The sequence below is a fragment of the Colossoma macropomum genome, unplaced genomic scaffold, assembly GCF_904425465.1.
Source record: "Colossoma macropomum unplaced genomic scaffold, Colossoma_macropomum, whole genome shotgun sequence".
In the NCBI taxonomy this organism is placed as follows: Eukaryota; Metazoa; Chordata; class Actinopteri; order Characiformes; family Serrasalmidae; genus Colossoma; species Colossoma macropomum.
Window position 1 is genome coordinate 33,465,549 of NW_023494807.1, and position 22,546 is coordinate 33,488,094.

Here is a 22,546-nt window from a genome sequence, read left to right on the forward strand (position 1 = left end):
CACTACACACTTTACACACCAGCAGCACTTTACACACTTTACACACAATACACACTTTACACACTTTACAACTTTACACACTACACACTTTACACACCAGCAGCACTTTACACACACTACACACTTTACACACCAGCAGCACTTTACACACACTACACACTTTACACACACTACACACTTTACACACCAGCAGCACTTTACACACACTACACACTTTACACACACTACACACTTTACACACCAGCAGCACTTTACACACACTACACACTTTACACACCAGCAGCACTTTACACACACTACACACTTTACACACCAGCAGCACTACACATATTACACACCAGCAGCACTTTACACACTACACACTTTACACACACTACACACTTTACACACACTACACACTTTACACACCAGCAGCACTTTACACACACTACACACTTTACACACTACACACTTTACACACCAGCAGCACTACACACTTTACACACCAGCAGAACTTTACACACTTTACAACTTTACACACACTACACACTTTACACACACTACACACTTTACACACCAGCGGGAACTTTACACACTTTACAACTTTACACACTTTACACACTTTACACACACTACACACACTACACTACACACTTTACACACCAGCAGCACTTTACACACTTTACACACATTACACAGGACTACACAGAGTGCAGATACACAGCAGATTATACAATAAAAACACCAGACGATAATTATACAGATCATAAATATACAGATATACAGGTTTTTTATTCGTGAGTTTATACATTAGCTCACAGTCACCGTCCCAAAATTCAGTCCACTGGGAATTCTCCCGACTCTCCCGATCACCCATTCCAGTGCTGTTCAGTGGATGTGTAAAGCTCCCAACAGTGTTTATCATGAAAACAAGAAAGTTCAAGTCTATAAAGGGTTTTGGAACGAGACCCTTCATATTTCGTCATTTTCGTCCTTCTTGAAATTGTAAAGTTCTGTCTGACTTTTTTGTCAAAGTTGAGTTTTTCACAGATTCTTATTCTGTGACACGTCTTAACATTATGTGGGGTGTTTTTTAAGCTGTGTGCATTTTCGGGCTCTTTATCTAGAAAACAAAAAGGTTCTATCTCCAAACTCTAACTGAGTTCTACAAGGTTCTGTCTGAGCCAATCAGCACTTCGCATACACACAAGAGGACCAATCAGGTTCTGCTTCTTTGTCGTGTCGCGGCTGTGGGAAAGGTTTATAAAACTTTATGAAAGATGAAAAATGTTGCTGGAACTCTGTCTGTCGCCTCTCAGCTCTTTAAACAGTCTCATTGTCTTAAATCCATAAATATTAAGCCTTGAAGGTCATTAAACAGTGAACGTTTGAGCTGATGGGCTTTTAATTACAATATAAACATTAATTAAATTCATTCATCCATCTTTTCTTTTCCTTCTTTCTCCCACAATAAGACATTTTTGGCTCATTAGAGTCACATTTCTGATATAAAACAAAACCTCACACAGCCTTTAGACTGACCGGCTACACTGAACTGCTATTACAGCAGCTGTTTCTGTCTGAATAAAGGAATTTGAAACTAATGGTTCCTAAAACTGACCTCTGCACTGGACAGAATATTTAGCACTGACCTTTATATTTGATCTGCATTTTATTTTTTTTTGAATAAGAAAAAGATGATTTATTCTAAAACAAGAAATAAAGTGTCATAAAAATAAATAAATAATAAAAATAAACGTCATAGAAAGCATTAAATTGAACTTTCTGATAATGTAGACACTGTTAGAATATTATTTATGTTCTAATATAAATTACGATTATAAAGTGTTCATGTTCTTTGAAAATCATCACTTTTTTTCATGTTCTGTCAGATAGAACCTTATAACTCCATGAGAAAGTGAGTTCTCAGGATAAGAAGGTTCCGTCTGCATTGACCTGTTCTAAAAACTTTCCAGGTTTGATAGGATTTTGATTTGGTACATTTAGAATAGATATAAGGTGTCCGTCACTGAGTGTGTTTACATGCACTTAATAATCTGATAACTGCAGAAAATCAGATTTTGTCAGTAATCCAATCCACACGTTTACCTGCACTTGGGAAATCAGATAATGGCGAAACTCTAGGTCTACGTGAGTCAGACAGTAATCAGATTTCTGCTTTACAACCAGCCAATAAACTCACAGAAGAAGACGTGATGTAAACATAATGTAAAACTCAAACTTCATGAGCGGCTTTTTTTTTAAACATACGTCTCTTTACCTGAAAATATGATCATAAATCATCAAGAAGATGAAGGATATTCAACTCCTTTGTTTCATGTTTGGTTTCTCGCTTATTTCCGGTTCCACCGTCTGATCTCGCGCATGCTCAGACTGAGAAATCCGAAAGAAATCAGAGTAAGAGTTTACATGCACTGAGAAATCTGATTACTGAGCTAAAATCCAGCCTCCTTATCAGATTTTTAATAGGATATCTAGATGGAAATAAGGTGAGTATTTGGATAATCAGATAAATGCAGAAATCTGATTATGATGGGATTATTGTACATGTAAACACACTCATTGTTCTATATGAGAGACGTGTTCACATATCAGTTCTGCTATTTCGAATGCAAAATCTTTAAAGCTCAACATCTCAGAACCCTCAGAACGCAGACAGAACCTTATAATTCCAATGGGGCGACTTAACTAAACATATGGATGTTTTGGGAGGACGCTGGTCAGCGCTGTGCGCTCACAGCTGCCCCACACAGGCGTTCAGCCTCTAACAATGACTGCAGTGTTGACGGAGGATGTTTTTGTTGACTGTTGTGGTTTAATTGCATTCTAAACCCCCCGCAGGGTCATCCTGGTAAAGAAGGCCCTCCCGGAGAGAAAGGAGCAGCCGTGAGTGTTTCCGCTCTTTTCTTTCTCTGTTTAAACACAGCTTTAGTTTCGGCACATGAGCTCAAGCTGAAAGCCCTTAAACTCCCCATGAGCGCCAGGAAAGATCCGGAACCGCCGCCGGGCTTCGGGCTGTCTGAGAGCTCTGAGATATAACCCGAGATGTCTGACAGGACTGATCTTCTCTCTTATTCTGCTTGTTTGTGTGATTTTTAGATTAAAACATTTCATTTAAAGCTGAATTAATGATGTTTTAATATGTTTTTTAATAAATTTCGGTCTGTCGTCTGATTTTAGGGTCATTCTGGACCTCAGGGCCCCATCGGCTATCCCGGCCCACGCGGAGTGAAAGTACGTCGTCTTATTGTTCAGAATCAAATCATATCCATAATTCATAATCATTTATATTCATGTATTCGTAATGTACGTTGTGTGTTTATTTATTACGTGTATATATGAATGTCAATGTTCTTTGCTGTAGAACCTAAATTTCCCTGGCAGATCAGTGAAGATCTGTCAGTGTCTTTCTATCCGCCTGTATCTTTTAGTCCTAAATAGTGATTCGATTCAGTTACGATTCTGTAGGAAACGAATTAAATGCATCATGAAATTTCAACATATTTTGATTTGATAAGATTATTTCTGTGAAGGGCTAAATTTAACTGCACTGCAAAAAACAATATCATGTCAAGTGAAATGATCTTAAGTGTAGTCAGTATTTCTAATGTTTCCCATTTTGAGATGGTTGTGCACTTATTATAAGATTATGTATCTTAATTCTAGACATTATTTACTTGTTTTAAGTGATTTTATTAAGTTAAATTATCTCACTATACTGGCAGATAACTTTGCTGGTTTCTAGCACAATTATCTGCTAATTTAGTGAGAATTTTACTCAATAAAATCAACTAAAACAAGGAAAATGTCTAGAAATTAGATAAACAATCTTAAAATAAGCTCACAACAATCTCAACAGGGGAAATATTAGATTTACTGAATAGATTTAATATCATTTTACTTGAAGACACCATTTTTTGCAGTGTGGAGTAAATCTTTACACAGTATTCAAATATACACCGTAAAACTATCTTTGTTTTCAGCTTTTATATTTTTATGTTTGAAAAAAAAATACATTATTAAATATTATTGTGGTAAACTTCTGTAATGTTAATGTTAGCTGGACATTATTTCACAGTATTATAATAATAATAATATAATAATAATAATAATAATTAGTCATGATCATCAATAGAGAATAACTAAAAATCAATTTCAAATCATTAGTATTTACATTAGCTAAAAAGGGTTCTGCTATTGTTACAAGCTTGACATCAGGACAGTAGAAGAACCCTTTTAGATGCTGTATAGACACAATCCGAAGAACCATCTCACCATGCAGAGAACCAGTTAGGCATCCCTCTCATGGGTGCACAGACCTAGGAAGACCAGGTTGGGTGTTGCCACTTCCTGTATCTGTCATTTCAAATTAAAAGCCCTTTTGTAATTCTGACTTCATGACATTTTATGAAATTCTGAAGCAGCAGTGGCAAAATATATACAGCAGAAACTCTACTGTACAAGACTAAACAAGCAATACCACAGTCTGAACATCAGAGTTTTACATTTATTATAATATAATATCACACTTTATTAGTCAGGCTTGATGTTTATCGCTTGTCTAAATCTTTCGCTGTCTAGTAACCAACTAGCGGCCTGCTTCTTTTTCAGATATGCCACTCCTCACGTCTAAAGGGCATCGAGTGGACACTCTCTTACTCTTTAACTCTGCTGCGTTAAATTAAAAGCTCTTTTCTTGTCTGGCTGTGTTGTTCAGGGTGCTGAGGGCGTTCGCGGGTTGAAAGGAGGCAAAGGAGAAAAGGCAAGTGCTCTCAGCGTCCCTTCGTCCTCCCTTCCTAATCAGTCTGAGTGTGGAGTGTTGGTGAAGTGATGAAAGAGTGTGTGTGAGAGAGCAGAGCGGCCTATCAGCCCCGAAAGCGCTTCAGTCGATTGGGCCCTAATGGGCTGTGCAGCATTATGCTGGAATGAGAGTTTTTCTACAGCACGTCTGATTCGGGGCCATTGTTTTTCCATACAGCATCATCTCTAAGTGCCGTCACTCCATCATTCCACTCTACTTTTATTTTTCCCTCCTGTGAGTCAGCACTGTGGAAGCTACGCTGATTTTAGACGGATAAGCCGAGGCTGCAGCGAGTCGTTTTCAGAAGGGAAAGGAAAAGTTGGCTTTGTTCTTATGAGGCCATTATGGAGGAATGTGTTTTATGGCACTTCACACTCTGTGGAGCTGCAGGTTAGCCAAGGCAGCGCAGCAGCTCCAGCTACTATTTCATGCAAGTGAACTGAGCTGTTCAGGCAGTGTTTCCTGTACTGACCACCAGATGTCACTGTTTCCACTAATAAGAGCTCTTCACATTCCTCTAATCTGGAGATGTGCTGTGTTTGATAGGGGAGTGTGGTGAAAAACCCAGAGTTATGAGGGATGTTTTATGGTAAATGAGAGGAACACAACAGACGATGAGATTTTTTACTTGGTATACCAGCCAGAGATCCTCACATTGTACTTGCACTCTTCTCTCTGACCACTAGATGTCAGCATTTAGCCACAAAGCTGTGTTTGCCATCGCAGACAGAAGTGCTTTCTAGCAGAGCTGATCAGTTTATGAATGAAGAGGTAATAAATTGTGGAATTAAATGATAAATATTTATGCTAAACATTCTCCACCAGTCCAAATCTACTGAATATGTTGGTGAGAAACTGTTTGGTGTGTTTGCTGGGTCATGGTTTTATTCTAATATTCTAATATTACCCATTTTGAGATGGTTATGCACTTATTATAACGTTATTTATCTTATTTCTAAACATTGTTTACTTGTTTTAGGTAATTTTATCAATATCTCACTTTAGTGGCAGATAATTTTGCTGGTTTCAAGCACATTTCTTATAAGCACAGTTATCTGCCAAAATAGTGAGATGAATTTACCTAATAAAATCACTTAAAACAGGTAAAAAATGTTTACAACAATCTCAACAGGAGAAATATTAGATTTATTGACTATATTTAAGATCATTTTACTTGACGAGATACTATTTTTTGCTGAGTAGAGGCTTAAAAAACTTTTATTTCCTAAAGGAATGATTAAAATCTCGTCAATTTCAGGGCGAGGACGGTTTCCCAGGGTTCAAGGGCGACATGGGCCCCAAGGGTGACAAGGTGAGTGATGGTGTCATTATGTTCTCCTTCACATCAGCTTAAATGATCCCTTCTTTCAAGAGCGTTTCTAATTTGTTTGGATGTCTGAAATCCAGTCTAGAAACATTTGAGCCCGTTTCTGTAAACAGATCCTGACTTGGTTTAGGAAATGTGGTGCAGAAGCAGTTCAGCGCGCCGATTAGCGGCATCGGCCCTCAGACTGTTTGACTGAAGCGTGAGTGTGTTGTGTTGTTTGTATGTCGTTTGGAGGTTTGTTTAACGTTGTTTATGGTGTTTAGGGAGAGTCTGGTGTTCTTGGGCCCAGAGGAGAAGACGGACCTGAGGGGCCGAAGGGAAAATCTGGGCCCACCGGAGAGGCTGGACCCATGGGTCTGGCTGGAGAAAAGGTGAGCCTGTCTGTAGTACTGTATTTTATTCAGTGTGCATTATGGAGTCACTCCAACATCACACATCAACTTCACTAGAAGCTACCAGCCCTGGAAACAATCACCTCTTATAAACACAGCAGGCAGACATCAACTCTGGAATATACGTCATAGATTAACTCTTTAAATTATAGGGGACTTTTAAGTTTGTACTTATTATTTCCTTAAAATTTAAGAGTCTGTATTTGGTTCCACATTGATAACTGACTACAAATGAGTTTGACAGTTATCATAGTTTTCGTAGTTTTTAGCTATTTGCATAGAGAAATATTGTAATAATGAATAAATAACACTAGTTACTGAATAATTCATGTTAGACACTGAATAGTTCATATTAGATACTGAGTAATTCATAGCAGACACTGAATAATTACGCTTCACATTAATAACTGAATAACACACATACAGTATAAGGGATTGAATGACAGGTGGCATAAGCTGTTAACATGTAAATTGAAAGTAATTTTGTTTATGTTCCATTTTAATGTGTTTGCATAAGAATTCTGCATGTGTCCTCTGGTTCTCTGTCGATTATATATGTTTATGGTTTGTAGTAGTTACTGAATAATTCATACTAAATATTGAAAAAAATCATATTTTTTACAGAATAATTCAAAGCAGGTACTGAATAATTCATAGCAGGTACTGAATAATTCATATAGTTTGTGAATAATTCATAGTAGATACTAAATAATTTGAGCAGATACTGAATAATTCATAGCAAAAACTAAATAATTTATTGTAGATACTGAATAATTTGTAGTAAATACTAAATAATTAGAGCAGAGACTGAATAAATTATAATAGTTATTCAATAGTTCATACTAGATACTGAATAATAAGTCTGAACATTAATAACTGAATAATACACATACAGTTGGATTAAATGAACAGTTGCATAAGTGTTGAAATAACTTTGTTTATTTTATTACATTCCATTTGAATGTGTTTGTGTAAGAGTTCATCATCTGTGCTGCGTCTCTGTAAAGTTTATATGTCCCTGTGTTGCTGTTTGTCTCGTAGGGAAAACTGGGCGTTCCTGGATTACCCGGATATCCAGGACGACAGGGTCCAAAGGTATGACATCACTGACTCCTCTCACTCTCTGGCACTCCATCATTTGTTCCTTTGATTTGTTCTCTAGATCCACAGAGATGCTGCTGTAGAGTCGGTCTCTGCGTCTGGAGCAGATTCGGCTCTTTCTAATCAAACGCAGAACCCGCAAAAATGAGGAGTAAACAGAACAGCAGGCCTGCAGTGCTGACTTCACATGGAGGAGATCAGAATCCTCTCTGACTGTCGCTGCAGAGTCAAGACTCAGCGTCCCTGTTCACACAGCAGACCACGCTCCTAAAGATGGTCCTTCAAGGGTTCTTTAGTTAAGACAATGGTTCTGTTTAGAACCATGAACACTCAAAAAACCATTGGCATGCTTAAATTGATATTTGCTTGGTGAAATGGTTCTTCAGATTGATGGAGAATGTGTTGCGTATGGTTCTGTATAGCACCAACAAGGTCTCTGCTATTATTACAAGCTTGATATTGTAACAAAAGATAATATCAGAACCTTTTTCAGTGCTATCTAGAACCCTTTTTGAAAACCGTATACAACACATTCTGCATTAATCTGTAGAACCATTTCACCACTAAACTGATGGTTCTACATAGAGCCATTTCCTTTACACTCCTAAAAAACGATGGTTTCTTCAAGTGGTTATATTTAGAACCATGAGTTCTGTATAGAACCTCTTATGTGGTGAAATGAGTTTTTAAAATGATTGGGAATGTTCTATATCGAGTCTTTTTGAAAGGGGTTCTATATAGCACCAAGTAGGGTTCTGCTGTTGTTACAAGCTTGACATCATAACAACAGAACCCTGCTTGGTGCTTTATAGAACCATATACAACACATTCTCCATCATTCTGAAGAACCATTTCACTATGCAGAGAACCATTTGAGGGTTCTTTCAGTGTTCATGGTTCTGTATAGACCCACTGTCTTTACTAAAGAGCCCTTGAAGAACCAGAACCATCTGTTTTAAGTGTGTAGCTGAGCTCTGATGGCTTATGTTAACAGCGCTGATAGAAGAACCCGTTTTCTGGCGCTCTGAGCACCTGATCTCCATAACTGTGTGAGGAACTCGCAGTGTGTGGTTCCAGTGTTCTGTTTAGTACAGAGTCAAGCCTGAAAAAAAACAACACATAAAAACTGCCTCCTGATCTGTTGACTTTGCCAGAAATCATGCTAACAGCTACATGGTAACAGTGGATTTTGAGTCGACTCCAAATCCAGCCTTTCCCTCAGAGCTTCGTCCAGAGCGTTAGTTCATAGGTGTGACTCACATCCTCTTTTCTTCAAGCGGAATTGTGTAATAACACAAAGCACGGCTGGATCCCGTTGATTAAAGGGGAATTCCACCAATGTTTCAAACTTTATTCAGAATTCACTCAGAGTGGTTTGGTGTGAAATGGTTCAGATGTCTTTACAGTGGTGCTGATAGGAACCAGGGGTCACCATGACTACAACACAAATATAGACATTTTATTTACTATCCAGAACCACCAGTGAACCTACACGAGTCTTCTGAGTTTATATGGAATGTTGATGATGGAAAATAGAGGAAAATCTGAAATAATAAGTTTTCTTTGGGGACTATTTTGCCTCACAGCGCCCTGCATGTATCCCTCCACCATGAATGGAGTTTAAGTTCTCTAAACTATCATAAAACAGTGTCTCAGTCATCAGGCAGTGAATTCATAACCATTTCATGTAGGAACTTTCTGTGAGGAGCTTTTAGAGGGGGACGTCTGGTTCCTATCACCACCACTGTGAACAGTTCTGACTCGGTAAGTTTATCTAGAACAGAGCGTTTCACACCAAACCACTGTTTGTTTACATCTTAACAACTTAATTATGCAGAAATTTTGAAATGGAATTCCCCTTTCAGAAGGTGCAAGCAGCAACCACTCAAGTTTTTTGTGGATACCATAGCAGCTGCCTAGCAATGCCCTAGCAACTACTTGGGATATCATACCATCTACCTAGCAACACCCAAGTAACCACATGGGATAGCAACCACCTAGCAATACCTTAGCAACCACTTGCAATACCATAGCAACTACCAAACAACCCCCTAGCAACCACATGAGATATGATAGCAGTTGCTGAGCAACACCCTAGCAACTACTTGGGATATCATAACAACTACATAGCAGTATCCTTGCAACCTCATGGGATGCCCTAGCAACTGCCTAGCAACACTGAAGCAATCATTTGCGATACCATAGCAACTGCTGAGGAACATCCTAGCAATCACTTGGGATATTATAGCAACTACCTAGCAACACCCTAGGATGTCATAGCAACCACCTAAAAACAACTTAGAAACCACATGGGATATAATAGCAACTACCTAGCAACACCCTAGCAACCACATGGGATATAATAGCAACTACCTAGCAACACCCTAGCAACCACATGGGATATAATAGCAACTACCTAGCAACACCCTAGCAACCACGTAAAATACCATAGTAACTGCGTGGGCACACTGTAGCGAGCGTCTGGAGGTGTCTAAGCTGTGCAGTGACTCTGCTTTCTCTCCAGGAAATGATCTTTTCTAGTTGTTTACTGTTTACCCTCCTAATGTAACACCTGACTGAGCTGAAACAGAGGAATCCAGTGGATCCAATCAGAGCGGCAATAAAACTCTGCAGGAGATTCAGCTGGAGATAAACGATCAACAGTCACTCACTGCACACACTGTTACCACTATACTGCTCACCTGTCGGAGGAAACCAGCTGTTCTGTGTTCAGCAACATTAGTTCAGCAAAGAATACAACCATGTTTCCAAAAAAGTTGGGACGCTGTGCAAAATATAAATAAAAACAGAATGAATTGATGTGCAAATGATTTAAACCCTGTATTTCATTGAAAATCATACAAAGACAACGTATCAGATGTTGAACCTGAGAAATGTTAGTTTTATGTCCATTTTGAATTTGAGGCCAAAACGGTTTAGCGTGCTGCGCTGGTCTGATCCGATACTAAACCTCTGCGCTCTAACGGTCAGTCCAGCCGTCCAGTTTTCCTTTCTCCCGTATGTGTTTGCGTAACGGCTGTTTGACCGGCCCCATTATCTCAACCCAAACAGTGGAGCGCTGGAGTGTGTCCACTGTGTTAGACTCGGTCCCTGCGCTGATTGTCTCTGTCTGCTCTGCCAAAGTAATTTAACCTTCAGTTCCGTGTCTGTCGTTCTGCCAACGGGTTCTCTCTCTGTTTACTCGCTTCAGTAGCGCAGATTCTGTCTCTCCTGCACAGCATTAACATCACAACAACAAAAACCTGCTGACCGCTTTATCAGGGGCTTCTGTCGGTCAGCTAAAGCACATCTCTCCACAGTGTTTGAGTTCGATCAATCTGAACGCTTTCATGATGCAAAGAACCCTTTGATCATGCAAAGGGTTTGAGTGTTCGTGGTTCTATATAGAACCGTTTCCATTTTCTTTAATAAAGAACCTTTGAAGAATGATCTTTTTTAAGAGTGTATATATAGAGAGAACTATTTTCATGCTTAAATGGTTCTTTACATGGTGAAATGGTTCTTCACATGGTGGAGAATGTTTTGTATGTGGTTGTGTATATAGCCTTTCTGAAAAGGGTTCTAGATAGCACCAAAACAGGCTATTTTATATACATCATATTTTCCATCAGTCTGAAGAACCTTTTTACCATGCAAAGGTCCATGCAAATGGTTCTGTTCATGGTTCTATATAGAACCATTGTCTTTACTAAAGTGCCCTGAAGGACAGTATTTTTTAATAAAGAGAAATAAAAGACCAAAACCAGTTTTTGACCAGATGCTGTGGCACAGTTTCACATACTGATCTAGATAAATGATCTTTCTCTCTCTGCAGGGTTCCACAGGTTTCCCTGGCTTTCCTGGAGCAAACGGAGAGAAAGGAGGGAGGGTAAGCAGAGCCTTCCATAAAATATAACCTCAAACTGCTCAGAGAGGCTGAAGTGGACGGAGCTATACTGTCCCAGAGGGAAGAGGTCAGGGCTTTTGTTGGACTTACAAATCACTAGTTCAGCGTCTGGCATGAAAAGGAACAAAAGGTCAAAGGCAGTGAAACAGAACGCTGACTAGAATGTCAGTGAGCTCCACTCGAAAGTCTCAGAGGTAACATCTGTCAGCATCGGCTCTCACAGAGCTGCTGCTGAGAAGAGAGGCGGAGGTGTGGAGAAGCAGACGAGAGGCTGTTCAAGCAGTGCTCACTGTTACAGTACACAGTATTACTGTACAGATAAACAGATGTTAATTGAGTATCATGTACAGTTGTACTGTAAACAGGATGTGTAATAGACTAGTGACCACTTTGTGGAAGCTAATAGGATCAGAATAAAGAATGAAGGATGTGCATTGAATACTGTGTACAACTGTTACGACCCCATGTTTGGTCTAGACCAGGGGTCAGCAACACGTGGCTCTGGAGCCGCATGCGGCTCTTTTACTGCCCTGTTGTGGCTCCACAGCTGAATTAGGTTTGTAGGTAAAAATAAAATAATCCTCCTTTACAGTAAAATAAAGCTCTGCTGATCGTTCAACACAGTTTAACAAGAAATGGTCTTAAACTCTGGAGTTAATGTAGAACTGCTAATTCACCCTTTAACCCTGAAGATCAGCGCAGACTGCTGGTCACCATAGCAACACAGACAACAGTCTCGCCTAGCTAGTAGCTAACGAAACGGCGAAGAGAGAGATTTAAGATGAACATCGATAATTTAGAGATGAATGGACTTATTTGTGTTTATAATCACTCCAGCTGGTTTCCTGATATGTTTAAACGAGAAACTGAAACACTAAAAAGTCACGAAGATGAAGTTCCTTGTTCAAATTGTCCCGTTCCACCTTAAATGATGCAACAGTTACATTCTACGTTTAAGGTGGAATGGGAGAATTTAAACAAGAAACTTCATCTTCGTGTCTTTGAACAAGAAGCTGGTGAGTGAGAAGCGACTTCAGCCTCGTAAAAAGCCGAACGCTGAGAGACATTTTACAAGAAACTTCTTTACTTTTGAGGAAAAGTTTCCTGCCGGAGATGCGAGAAAAGCGGCTACAGCTGAGCTAAAGCTTAAAGCAGAGCAGAGTAAATCTGCGTTTTTGTTGATATTGCATTTTTGTTAATTTTACTAGCAAATTAACACATACTGAGACATATTTATAGTCAAGATGGTAAAATGGACATTAAATATTGTGGCTCCCAAAGTGGTTAGATTTTTGCTGAAAGGACAAAATGGCTTTTCTTAACATTCGGGTTGTGACCCCTGAACTTGACAGCAGGGTTTTTTTGCAGTCATCAGCGGTTCACGTTTGACCAGCAAGTCATCCAAAGTCCGGCTGAGTTGAAAATGAGCGTAAAAAGGAACGTTTAAAAACATTCTTTTATCAAAACGAAACTCCAGAGATTAGATGAGGGTCCGATTTAAATCTCCCACTCTGCCCTAAACTGAGTTTCCTCTCCTGCAGGGAATCGCTGGCAAAGCAGGACCAAGAGGACAGCGTGGTCCAACGGTATGGAGAAACGCCAGAGCTTGATTCACTGTACAGTGTAAGGAGCTTCAATAAACAGCTTGCAGTATTAATGTAATATTAATGTGTCGTCAGGGTCCACGTGGTGGAAGAGGAGCGAGAGGACCAACAGGAAAGCCGGGGCCGAAGGTGAGAGATCACTCGAACGTTCAGTGACTGTTAGAGATTGAAATATTTGTCTGAACTCAGCTACTCCTGTCTGGGTTTAGACAAGTTTGGATGACAATTATGAAATATTTTCACAGCCCATCTCCAACAATTAATCAGTTTTACTGTGTGTTCACCAAAACTTCATTTTCTCCTTCTTTATCAAGGCTGCAGTCGGGTTCAGATCAAATTCTGTCCGGTTCGAGTCGGTTTTCAGGCAGACTTTAGTGAATGTTGGGTTCAGACTGAAATTTCAAGCCTGATTAAAGCTGATTTTAGTACATCGTAAAGATTTTCTCCTTCTAAACTGGACAGTTTATAGATTTCAAACATAATTTCTCGACATTCCAGATGTTCTCATCCCTTCTAGAGAACTTTCTGACCCTCCTGTTCTCTTTCCTACAGGGTACCTCAGGGAACGACGGGCCTCCAGGTGGTCCTGGAGAAAGAGTGAGCACTTCTAGAATGTCTGCATGTTTTAAGGCTGCCTAGTTTATGGAGCTTCCCATTAAAATTCCTTTGCTTTTTGTTTCGTCTCAGGGGCCTCAAGGACCACAGGGACCTGTCGGGCTCCCAGGACCAAAGGGTCCAAATGTAAGCAGAATGTTTTTTATTCTTAATAATAACTAAGCAGAGCTTTTACACTGATCTTGCTCTTTTACATTTATTCCAGTGTGGATGTGTCTGAATTCCAAATGACCGTTTGTTAGCCGTATTATGCACTGTTGTGCTGCGGGATCCAGTATTTAAATTCCCATGTAGTGCACTGGGAGCTGCTTGAGATTCAGCCCCAGTGTGAGAAGGATTGGTGCTAAATAAGATTCGAGATGGTAATTTTGTTTTTTAATTTTATGTTAATGAGTTAATGACCGCAATATACAATGACAGGCAACTCTGCTTCCCGTCATGCCTAAGAACACCCTTCCCCCCTAAAATCACAGTAACGCACAACCTTTCATGGCTTATTGCTTTAATAAGTATGTAATAAGTGAGATTTTGAGGGGTTAATAATCTGTCATCCTAGTTATCATCGATCTGATTTTGTCTCTCTGCAGGGACCTCCAGGAAAGGATGGGTTGCCAGGTCATCCCGGACAGCGCGGAGAAACCGTAAGTACAGTTTAACTGTCCAGTCGCCTAAGGCTGTGCTCAAAAAGGCAGTACCTGCTGAGGATAATTTAGATGGCATGTCAGCTTTGGTTCGCTGGTAGAACGAAGGTCTTGTTGTGTTCTGGGATGATGAGAATAAACATAAGAGGTTCTGTACAGATACAGATACTTACACACACCTTTAGTCTTTATGAGGAAAAACGAAGTGGACTGCTGGATGCGTTTTGTGTTGCTCTGCCTGTGTTTGTTGACGTGAGCTGTAATTTAATATCTAAATCTGTTTCTCACTACTAGGGTTTCCAAGGAAAGACGGGACCGCCGGGCCCTGGAGGGGTTGTCGGCCCGCAGGTAAACATTCAAAAACAGCAAAACAAGCGAGGCTGCTGATGGAGCGTCTGTATGAGAGCATAAACTCTCATTGTTTAATTCCTCTCTGGTTTATTTGAAAGGGACCTACTGGAGAGACCGGCCCAGTGGGGGAGAGAGGCCATCCTGGATCCCCAGGGCCCCCTGGAGAGCAGGGTCTTCCCGGAGCTGCTGGCAAAGAGGGTGGAAAGGTACAGTCTGTGAAAAATTGCTAAAACCCCCCACAAACCCAGGCATAACCACAGGTGCAAGCATTCTCTGCCACATGTTGCCCGCAGGTGGACAGCACCTGGTGAGGGAACTAAATCACACCTATAACACGTTAATATTACAGTCATTCAGTTCAGTCCAACTTTGTCATTATACATCGGGGGCGTCCAAAGTCCAGCCCCAGGGCTAAATGTTACCCACGGACAGATTTTAATCAGCCTGTATCTTCTGTTTTAGAGTGTGTTATTCGTGCCCTCCAGCCAGTGCGCTGCAGTTCTTCCTTTTACCTCATGGTGGCAGCAGTGCTCTAAGATTGTAATGCCGCACTGTGGTACTGAAGTAGCTAATGGTTGAGTCTTTCTTCTCTGACTGACCTGCAGCTTCACTTACTTGACCACATTTAGTCCAGACTGAGCCCTAAAGCTCAGACTAACACTGAGAGCCGCAGATTTAGATGGGGATTTGAACTTTTTTATCAAGATAATCGAGAATTTAATATCAACAACCATGAAACTAAGCAGCTGCACCTCTGAGTCTCACAGCACTGATGACTTACCAGAGCAGATTCAGCAGCTCAGGAAATATTAACCCTTTAAGACTGAACAGTAACAGCTGTATATGATGATTAATCTGCTTTTCTTTAATAAAGTGATTTCTTATGTATGCATGTGAAGAACATGATCTAACAAAACTGAATATGTATAGATTTTTGTTTAGTTTGTCTCACAAATCATAATTTTTGGGCAAGTAAACACTTGAACAGGAACATAATTAATACATTAGATATGTTTTGTTTTTACTCTTAAACAATTTAGTTATTTGTTTTAAGCGCTTATCAATGCAAAAGGCTCTGAATGAGAAATGGAACAATAACAGAAGCATTGTGCATCTTTTATACAGTGATAGGAAACACAGATTCTAAGCACTAATATTTAATTTATTTTAATTTATTTATTAAGACTTAATGTTTTGAATCATTTGAGATGAACATTTCGGTTCTCAGGTATTTGGACATTTTGACAAAAGTCTGTTATAATACATGCGTTCCTACATATGGGGGGTACAGTATAATGAAACACTTCTCTGGTGCATAAACATTGACAATGACATGAGTGCACATGTACTAGTGGATAACAGACAGCAATATACACACAATAAGTACAAGCAATAATTATAAGTAGACAATAGACATTAAATACAGAACTAGAGGCACAGAAATGTCCTGGAGCAGAGACAGTGTTTATATCGCTGCTGTCGGAACAAAACCTCGTATCTCCAAAAACTTTACAGGAGAAGGAAAAAACATACTTTACTTTTAATGTAAGTCAATGGAACCAGACTTTCTTCCAAGTGATTTTGGGCCGTTTATTTTGGTTTATTCATCATGATATTTGCACACAATGTAAAGGGCAACAAGCATTTTCAAACTATGGCAAAAACTGAAAACATATAAGGTTTTGTTCTGACAGCAGCGAAATGTGTGCAAAATATTTGCAGCAATTTTTTTCAGTGGTCGTGTTCAGTAAACAATGTTAGTTCATATATGCGCTCTAGATAAATGATGTCAGTCTGCAGTTTGGAATAAGATTCACTTCCATATTTTTTCACTTCCGTAATGTTTTCATTTACTGTGACTGTAACATTAAGTATCTTTACTGACTTTTCTACTCATATTTATTAATGGAGATCTGATTTATGTCCTGCCATCGTTAGCAGGTCACCCTTAAAGCTATATTGGCAATAGAGGAGCCCTTCTTGGGGTTGTTCTGTTGGCTGCTTTTAACTTGTTAGTCCATGTTTATGGTCATATTAAACACCATTCATCATTTCAAATGATTGCAAGACTAAATTTGTTTTCTCATAATCTTCCTTTAAAATGTGATGACCTTAGCCCCGCCTCTAAAACGTCATCTGACATCACCGTGCACTAGAAGGGGGAGAAAAGTAATGTTAACAGCTCAGCTCAGAGACCCTCCCTGATACCGAGTTTCACTCACAAGTCCATCCCAGTACATAAGGAGAGCGAGTTACGATACCCCATTCACGCTGGTGATTAATGGACAGCTGACGTCCTCGTGTGTTACAGTATGTGGTGAAATTGGGGAAATGTTGACCTTCTTTGTCGTATTTTGCTCTGAGTTTGCTCCTTTTTTCCCTGCAGGGTGATCCAGGTCCTCAGGGCGGTGCTGGTAAAGTCGGCCCCGCTGGGCTGAAAGGATTCCCGGGGCAGAGGGGGCTGCCCGGCGCTCCGGTAAGAACAAACACGCCGGAGTCACAAACCTGGCCAAATGGTCATTGTCTGCCCAAACGCCTGCTGCTCCACCAAATGCTCATGCAGGCTTTTGGCCTCCACAGAGAGTCATCGCTGAATCAGAGAGTAAACAGTGCAGCGCTCAGAGGAAACGCATCACCCGCAGCAGGAGCTTCGGAACTTAGTTTAGTTTGGAACAGTCGCACTTTACTTATTCACAATAAACGCTCTCCACAGTCTGAAAACGATGGTTCTTCAAGCGTTCTTTAGTAAAGACAGTAGTTCTCTATAGTACCGTGAACACTCCAGGTCATCAGATTGATGGAGAATGTGCTGTAGATGGTTCCATATAGAACCTTTTTGAAAAGGGTTCTATATAGCACCAAAAATGGTTCTTCTATTGTTACAGACTTGATGTTGTAACAGTAGCAGAACTCTTTTTGGTGCTATATAGAACCATATACAACACATTCTCCATCAATCTGAAGAATATTTTCACCAAGCTAAGAACTATTTAATCATGCAAATGGTTCTTTGTGTGTTCACGGTTCTAAATAGAACCAATGTCTTTACTACAGAACCCTTGAAGAACCTTCTTTTTAAAGAGTGTAGTCCTGGAGGCTTAAGATAACCTTGCCTGATTAAGCTTTTCAGATGATGGTCAAGGCCTTTGAAAGTTGAACCGTGTGTGAAGGAATCATTAAAGGGGAATTCCACCAACTTTTCAAAAGTTCCACATAATTAAGCAGTTGAGGCGTAAACAGTCATTCAGAGTGGTTTGGTGTGAAACGCTCTGTTCTAGAGAAACTTACAGAGTCAGAACTGTTCACAGTGGTGGTGATAGGAACCAGACGTCCCCCTCTAAAAGCTCCCTCACAGAAAGTTCCTACAGTAAATGGTTATGAATTCCCTGCCTGATGACTGAGACACTGTTTTATGATAGTTTAGAGAACTTAAACTCCATTCATGGTGGAGGGATACATGCAGGGTGCTGTGAGGCAAAATAGTCCCCAAAGAAAACTTATTATTTCAGATTTTCCACTATTTTCCATCATCAACATCCCATATAAACTCAGAAGACTCGTGTAGGTTCACTGGTGGTTCTGGATAGTAAATAAAATGTCTATATATTTGTGTTGTAGTCATGGCGACCCCTGGTTCCTATCACCACCACTGTAAAGACATCTGAACCATTTCACACCAAACCACTCTGAAAGACTCAGTTGTGCAAAATTTTTTAAAAATCGGTGGAGTTTCCCTGTAAATTGCACAGGTGGGGTTTCGACGTATACTGGTGTAAAAAGACTGGCCTGCACAGTCAGGAGCATTTTGTTGGAACTGTAGGTTAACTTTGTTTTTCTCTGGCTTTACTACAGTCAGAACATTTTTGTGACTTGCAACGTTTACATGCAGACTGATAATCCGTTAATATTCCAACTAATAGTTCAATCGGAATAGAACACGTCCATGTAAACACCTCAATCAGAATAGTCTAGCCTGATTGAGGCCATTCAGAATACAGTCTCTATCCGACTGATCGAGGTGGGTAATCCTGTAAATAATCTGTTAAATAGAAGAATAATATCCGTGTAAACGCCTGTATCTGATTACATTCCCTATCGGAAAGTTTAAGTCCGTTCTGATCATGTTCGTCACGTCATAGTGACAGTTTATACCGTTCAGCATGGCGGAGCAGAAACTGGTCTGCAGAGGAGACGAAGTTTATGCTTCAGACTTTTTTTTAAAAGACTTAAAAATGAGCCCAATAATGAGCTGTTCAGACGAGTTATGAGCAAATGAACACCACAAACTCTGCTCGTCTCACTCTGACTGGACTCACGTGATGCTGGTTGTCATGGTAACATCTACACTAAGTGATGCTCTATGCATAATTTTAATTTTGGATCTGATTACTTGTGGTGTGAATGAGATTTTAGTTAGATTGTTGAGTAGAGTGAGAATAAACACCTCAGTCTTAATCTGTAACTGGAATTCATTTAGTCAGATTGGGGACAATCACTGCATGTAGACACAGACATTGTAACCCCCTCCTTTCTGTTTCAGGGTCCAGGTGGGCTGAAGGGTGGCGAGGGTCCGCAGGGTCCCCCAGGTCCCAACGTAAGTATCTTTGCTAAATTACTCTAGTACGTGTTTGTAGAGACAACTTTCAATGCAAAAGGTGGAAGTTTTCAGATAGTGATAAATTTTATGTTGCTCATTATTTTATTTAATATGTGATTTTCATTACGTTTTGTAAATGTTATAAAGCTTGTATGTCTATAACCTGAATTATGACACAAAAGATTAACGTAGTTTGTAGAAATTAAAACTAGAGAAGCATCAACATTCAGATCAAAGATATTTAGAGATGCTAGTGTAGTGTGGTCCAGATAGTTCCCAGCACATTCTTGGCAAAGTTAAATTCTCAAGCTTTTCTAGTGGAGCAGTTTTAACAATAGGATGTTTGCAAATGATGTCACTGCATTACTGTGGTGGGAACTGCAGACGGAGGGCAGGAAGGGATTTTCTACATAGGAAGCTGTTATATGATCTCAAAATGTCTCTGGTTTGCACTATTATGGTTGTCCAAATCGATCAACCCGATAAACCACGAAGAGCTTTTATCGAGTACTGAAGTTGTTGTTCATAAAAGAGCAAAATGCTAAAAATCGACAGAAGAAACAGCAGCAGAAATGGCTGCATCTGCGGTCGGGAGGGGCGGAGTGTGAGTTCTGCTCAGTTCATCTGTGAGTTTGAAACTGCTGATAGGTTTAAAACAGTAACTACAAGCAGCAGCACGAACACTGAAATCAGGGTTAACAGATTAAACAGACTAAAGCTGTGTCCCAATTCAGGGGCTGCATCCTTCGGAGGAGGTGGTCTATGAAGGCTGTGTAGACCCGCAAAGGCTGAACCGAAATGAGACGGTCTGCTCTATGGCGGATTTCCTGTTTGAGTCACAGCACCGCCGTTCCCGCCCTCCCCGCTGTGTCATGAAACGCAGCTCCTGTCAAGTTCTTTTAAAGTTCTTTAAAGATGGAACCGGAAACTTTGATTTTAGTTTTTATTTTTCGTTTATTAGAGCTGGAGATTCTTCTCTCTGTCGGCTCTTTGCTCCCTAAAACAAAACGTAGCGTAAGTTTTCCTTCAGACCTCGTCGGCTTTTTTAACATTTTTATCGTTGGCTATTCGACTCAGTTTAAACCCAATACTTACATTTAAAGCGTCTCCTCAGACGCCGTTCGCTCCTCTGCTGACGCCACCATGTTCTCGAATCCTCGCGGCACACAGTGAACCCTAGGGTATGTTGGCTGGCAAAGTATCCGCCATTGGATCCTTCGTTTCCATGGAAAAGGAGGACACATTTCTCGGCCACATATGAAGGAGCCTTCGAAATGGGGCTGTCGCACAGCGCTGATGCAATCGGCCTTCAAATGCAGCCTCCGAAGGACGCAGCCCCTGAATTGGGACACAGCTTAAATAACTCACCCTACCATGCCAGCTTTTTGTTCCAATTTTCCAGTTACAGCTCAAAAGGTGCAGCACTTACAGTCTGGCTTCAGGCCTTATAATAATAACTGCTGCACCGTCGTTTAAGGTGGAACGGAAACGTTCGAATCGTAGGCCAGCCTCAGCCTCATAAAGCTGTGCCTCCACACTTCTGTGTGCTTTCATTAGTGTTCTTGAGCAGAAGAACGTCTGGAGGACAAGGTAGCTGCTCATATCTGCTGCCTGGGTAGCAGGAGAGTCTTTCAGTTCAGCTGAAAAATCGCTGCTCTTCATAACAGACGGATCACCTCCAACATCTGCTATGATTTTCTGTTTATACCTTTCTCTCACGATATCGCCTAGACTAGCGCAGTGCGGGCTCGGCTCCATCTCATTTATTCTGCGTTTCACTTCCTGCCCTCCTGGATTTCACAGGTCATCAGCGTGTTAAAGCAGCACTGTACATTTGCTTTAGTTAAAACTGAAAAAAGCATCATGACTGAGTAGAATATGAACACACTAAAATATGCTGAGCGTGCAGAGCTGCTGTGTGTCGCCCTGTAAAGCCTGAAATAATCATCTAAAAGTCAGAGGGTCGAGTTTTTCACCTTGCGTGCAGTTACACATTTCCACCAGAGAGGTCTCCAAATCCCCAAAACGCACATAGTGCAGCTTTAACAGTCGAGTATTCAGCATGTTTTTGAACAGAATTCTGAAGTGTACCAGAAAAATCCACTCGAATTTTGTGAAACTTTGTGAAAACGTAACTGAATCAGACTGCGGGGAGGTCAGAGATGTGCACCCCTCTTGGTTACCATGGCAACACAGAGAGAATCTGCTTCATTCTTGTGCACCTCTCAGCGGAGGGACAGCAGGCACATTCTGGACAGTGGGCTTTCAGCAGGTGGTGAACATAATGACCAGTCACAGTGGAGTGGAGAGGCCAGCACACACACACACACACACACACACTGTGATCCCAGTAAATGAGTCACACACACACTTAGCTCACTTGGTTTTCCAAACATGTAGAATTCATTGACTTTAATACACAACTGTTCAAAAGTTCAACATATCAATGTTTTCAATAATGTCAAACTAATTTAGCGGATTAATGTATAAAATAATTCTAGTACGCTCAGCCAGGAATAGATCTGTAGAAGATTCTAAAACAACGGAAAAAGCTGTAGAACATCCAGAATAAAGTTCTAATAAACTGAATATCCAGAACTGTACTTAAAACATGGTAATCAAATCTCAAGGCAGATAATGTGATGAGTAAGTGATTTTTTAAAAACCAGTTGTGATATTATGTTATAGAACAGGTAAAAATGATAAAACATTATGTATTATGTTTACATATGTTATGTAATTGATTATCAAAATGAACATCAATACGAGAAGCTTTTTGGTGATTTATTTAATCTGCCACTAACGGCTCGTGTTGTCCTGTATAGATTAATTAGTGTAGTAAACTGGTAATAATTAAAGTGGGTGGGTGTTTCTAATAAAGTGGCCAGTTAGTGGAAGCACAAGGTGGGTGTTTCTAATAAAGTGGCCAGTGAATGGAAGCACAAGGTGGGTGTTTCTAATAAAGTGGCCAGTGAGTGGAAGCACAAGGTGGGTGTTTCTAATAAAGTGGCCAGTGAGTGGAAGCACAAGGTGGGTGTTTCTAATAAAGTGGCCAGTGAGTGGAAGCACAAGGTGGGCGTTTCTAATAAAGTGGCCAGTGAGTAGAAGCACAAGGTGGGCATTTCTAATAAAGTGGCCAGTTAGCGAAAGCACAAGGTGGGTGTTTCTAATAAAGTGGCGAGTTAGCGAAAGCACAAGGTGGGTGTTTCT

General features: G+C 40.3%; 1 protein-coding gene across 1 annotated transcript in view; it reads left to right on the forward strand.

The window, feature by feature from the left end:
* Window positions 1-22,546, forward strand: part of col11a1b (collagen, type XI, alpha 1b) — a 178,180-nt gene that overhangs the window by 115,416 nt on the left and 40,218 nt on the right. The window contains exons 26-41 of the mRNA XM_036555885.1: window positions 2,842-2,886; window positions 3,181-3,234; window positions 4,718-4,762; window positions 6,060-6,113; window positions 6,392-6,499; window positions 7,562-7,615; window positions 11,457-11,510; window positions 13,070-13,114; window positions 13,208-13,261; window positions 13,685-13,729; window positions 13,820-13,873; window positions 14,335-14,388; window positions 14,683-14,736; window positions 14,838-14,945; window positions 17,126-17,215; window positions 19,280-19,333. Of these exons, the coding sequence (XP_036411778.1) occupies window positions 2,842-2,886; window positions 3,181-3,234; window positions 4,718-4,762; window positions 6,060-6,113; window positions 6,392-6,499; window positions 7,562-7,615; window positions 11,457-11,510; window positions 13,070-13,114; window positions 13,208-13,261; window positions 13,685-13,729; window positions 13,820-13,873; window positions 14,335-14,388; window positions 14,683-14,736; window positions 14,838-14,945; window positions 17,126-17,215; window positions 19,280-19,333 (972 nt within the window). The remainder of the gene's footprint in view (window positions 1-2,841; window positions 2,887-3,180; window positions 3,235-4,717; window positions 4,763-6,059; window positions 6,114-6,391; window positions 6,500-7,561; window positions 7,616-11,456; window positions 11,511-13,069; window positions 13,115-13,207; window positions 13,262-13,684; window positions 13,730-13,819; window positions 13,874-14,334; window positions 14,389-14,682; window positions 14,737-14,837; window positions 14,946-17,125; window positions 17,216-19,279; window positions 19,334-22,546) is intronic.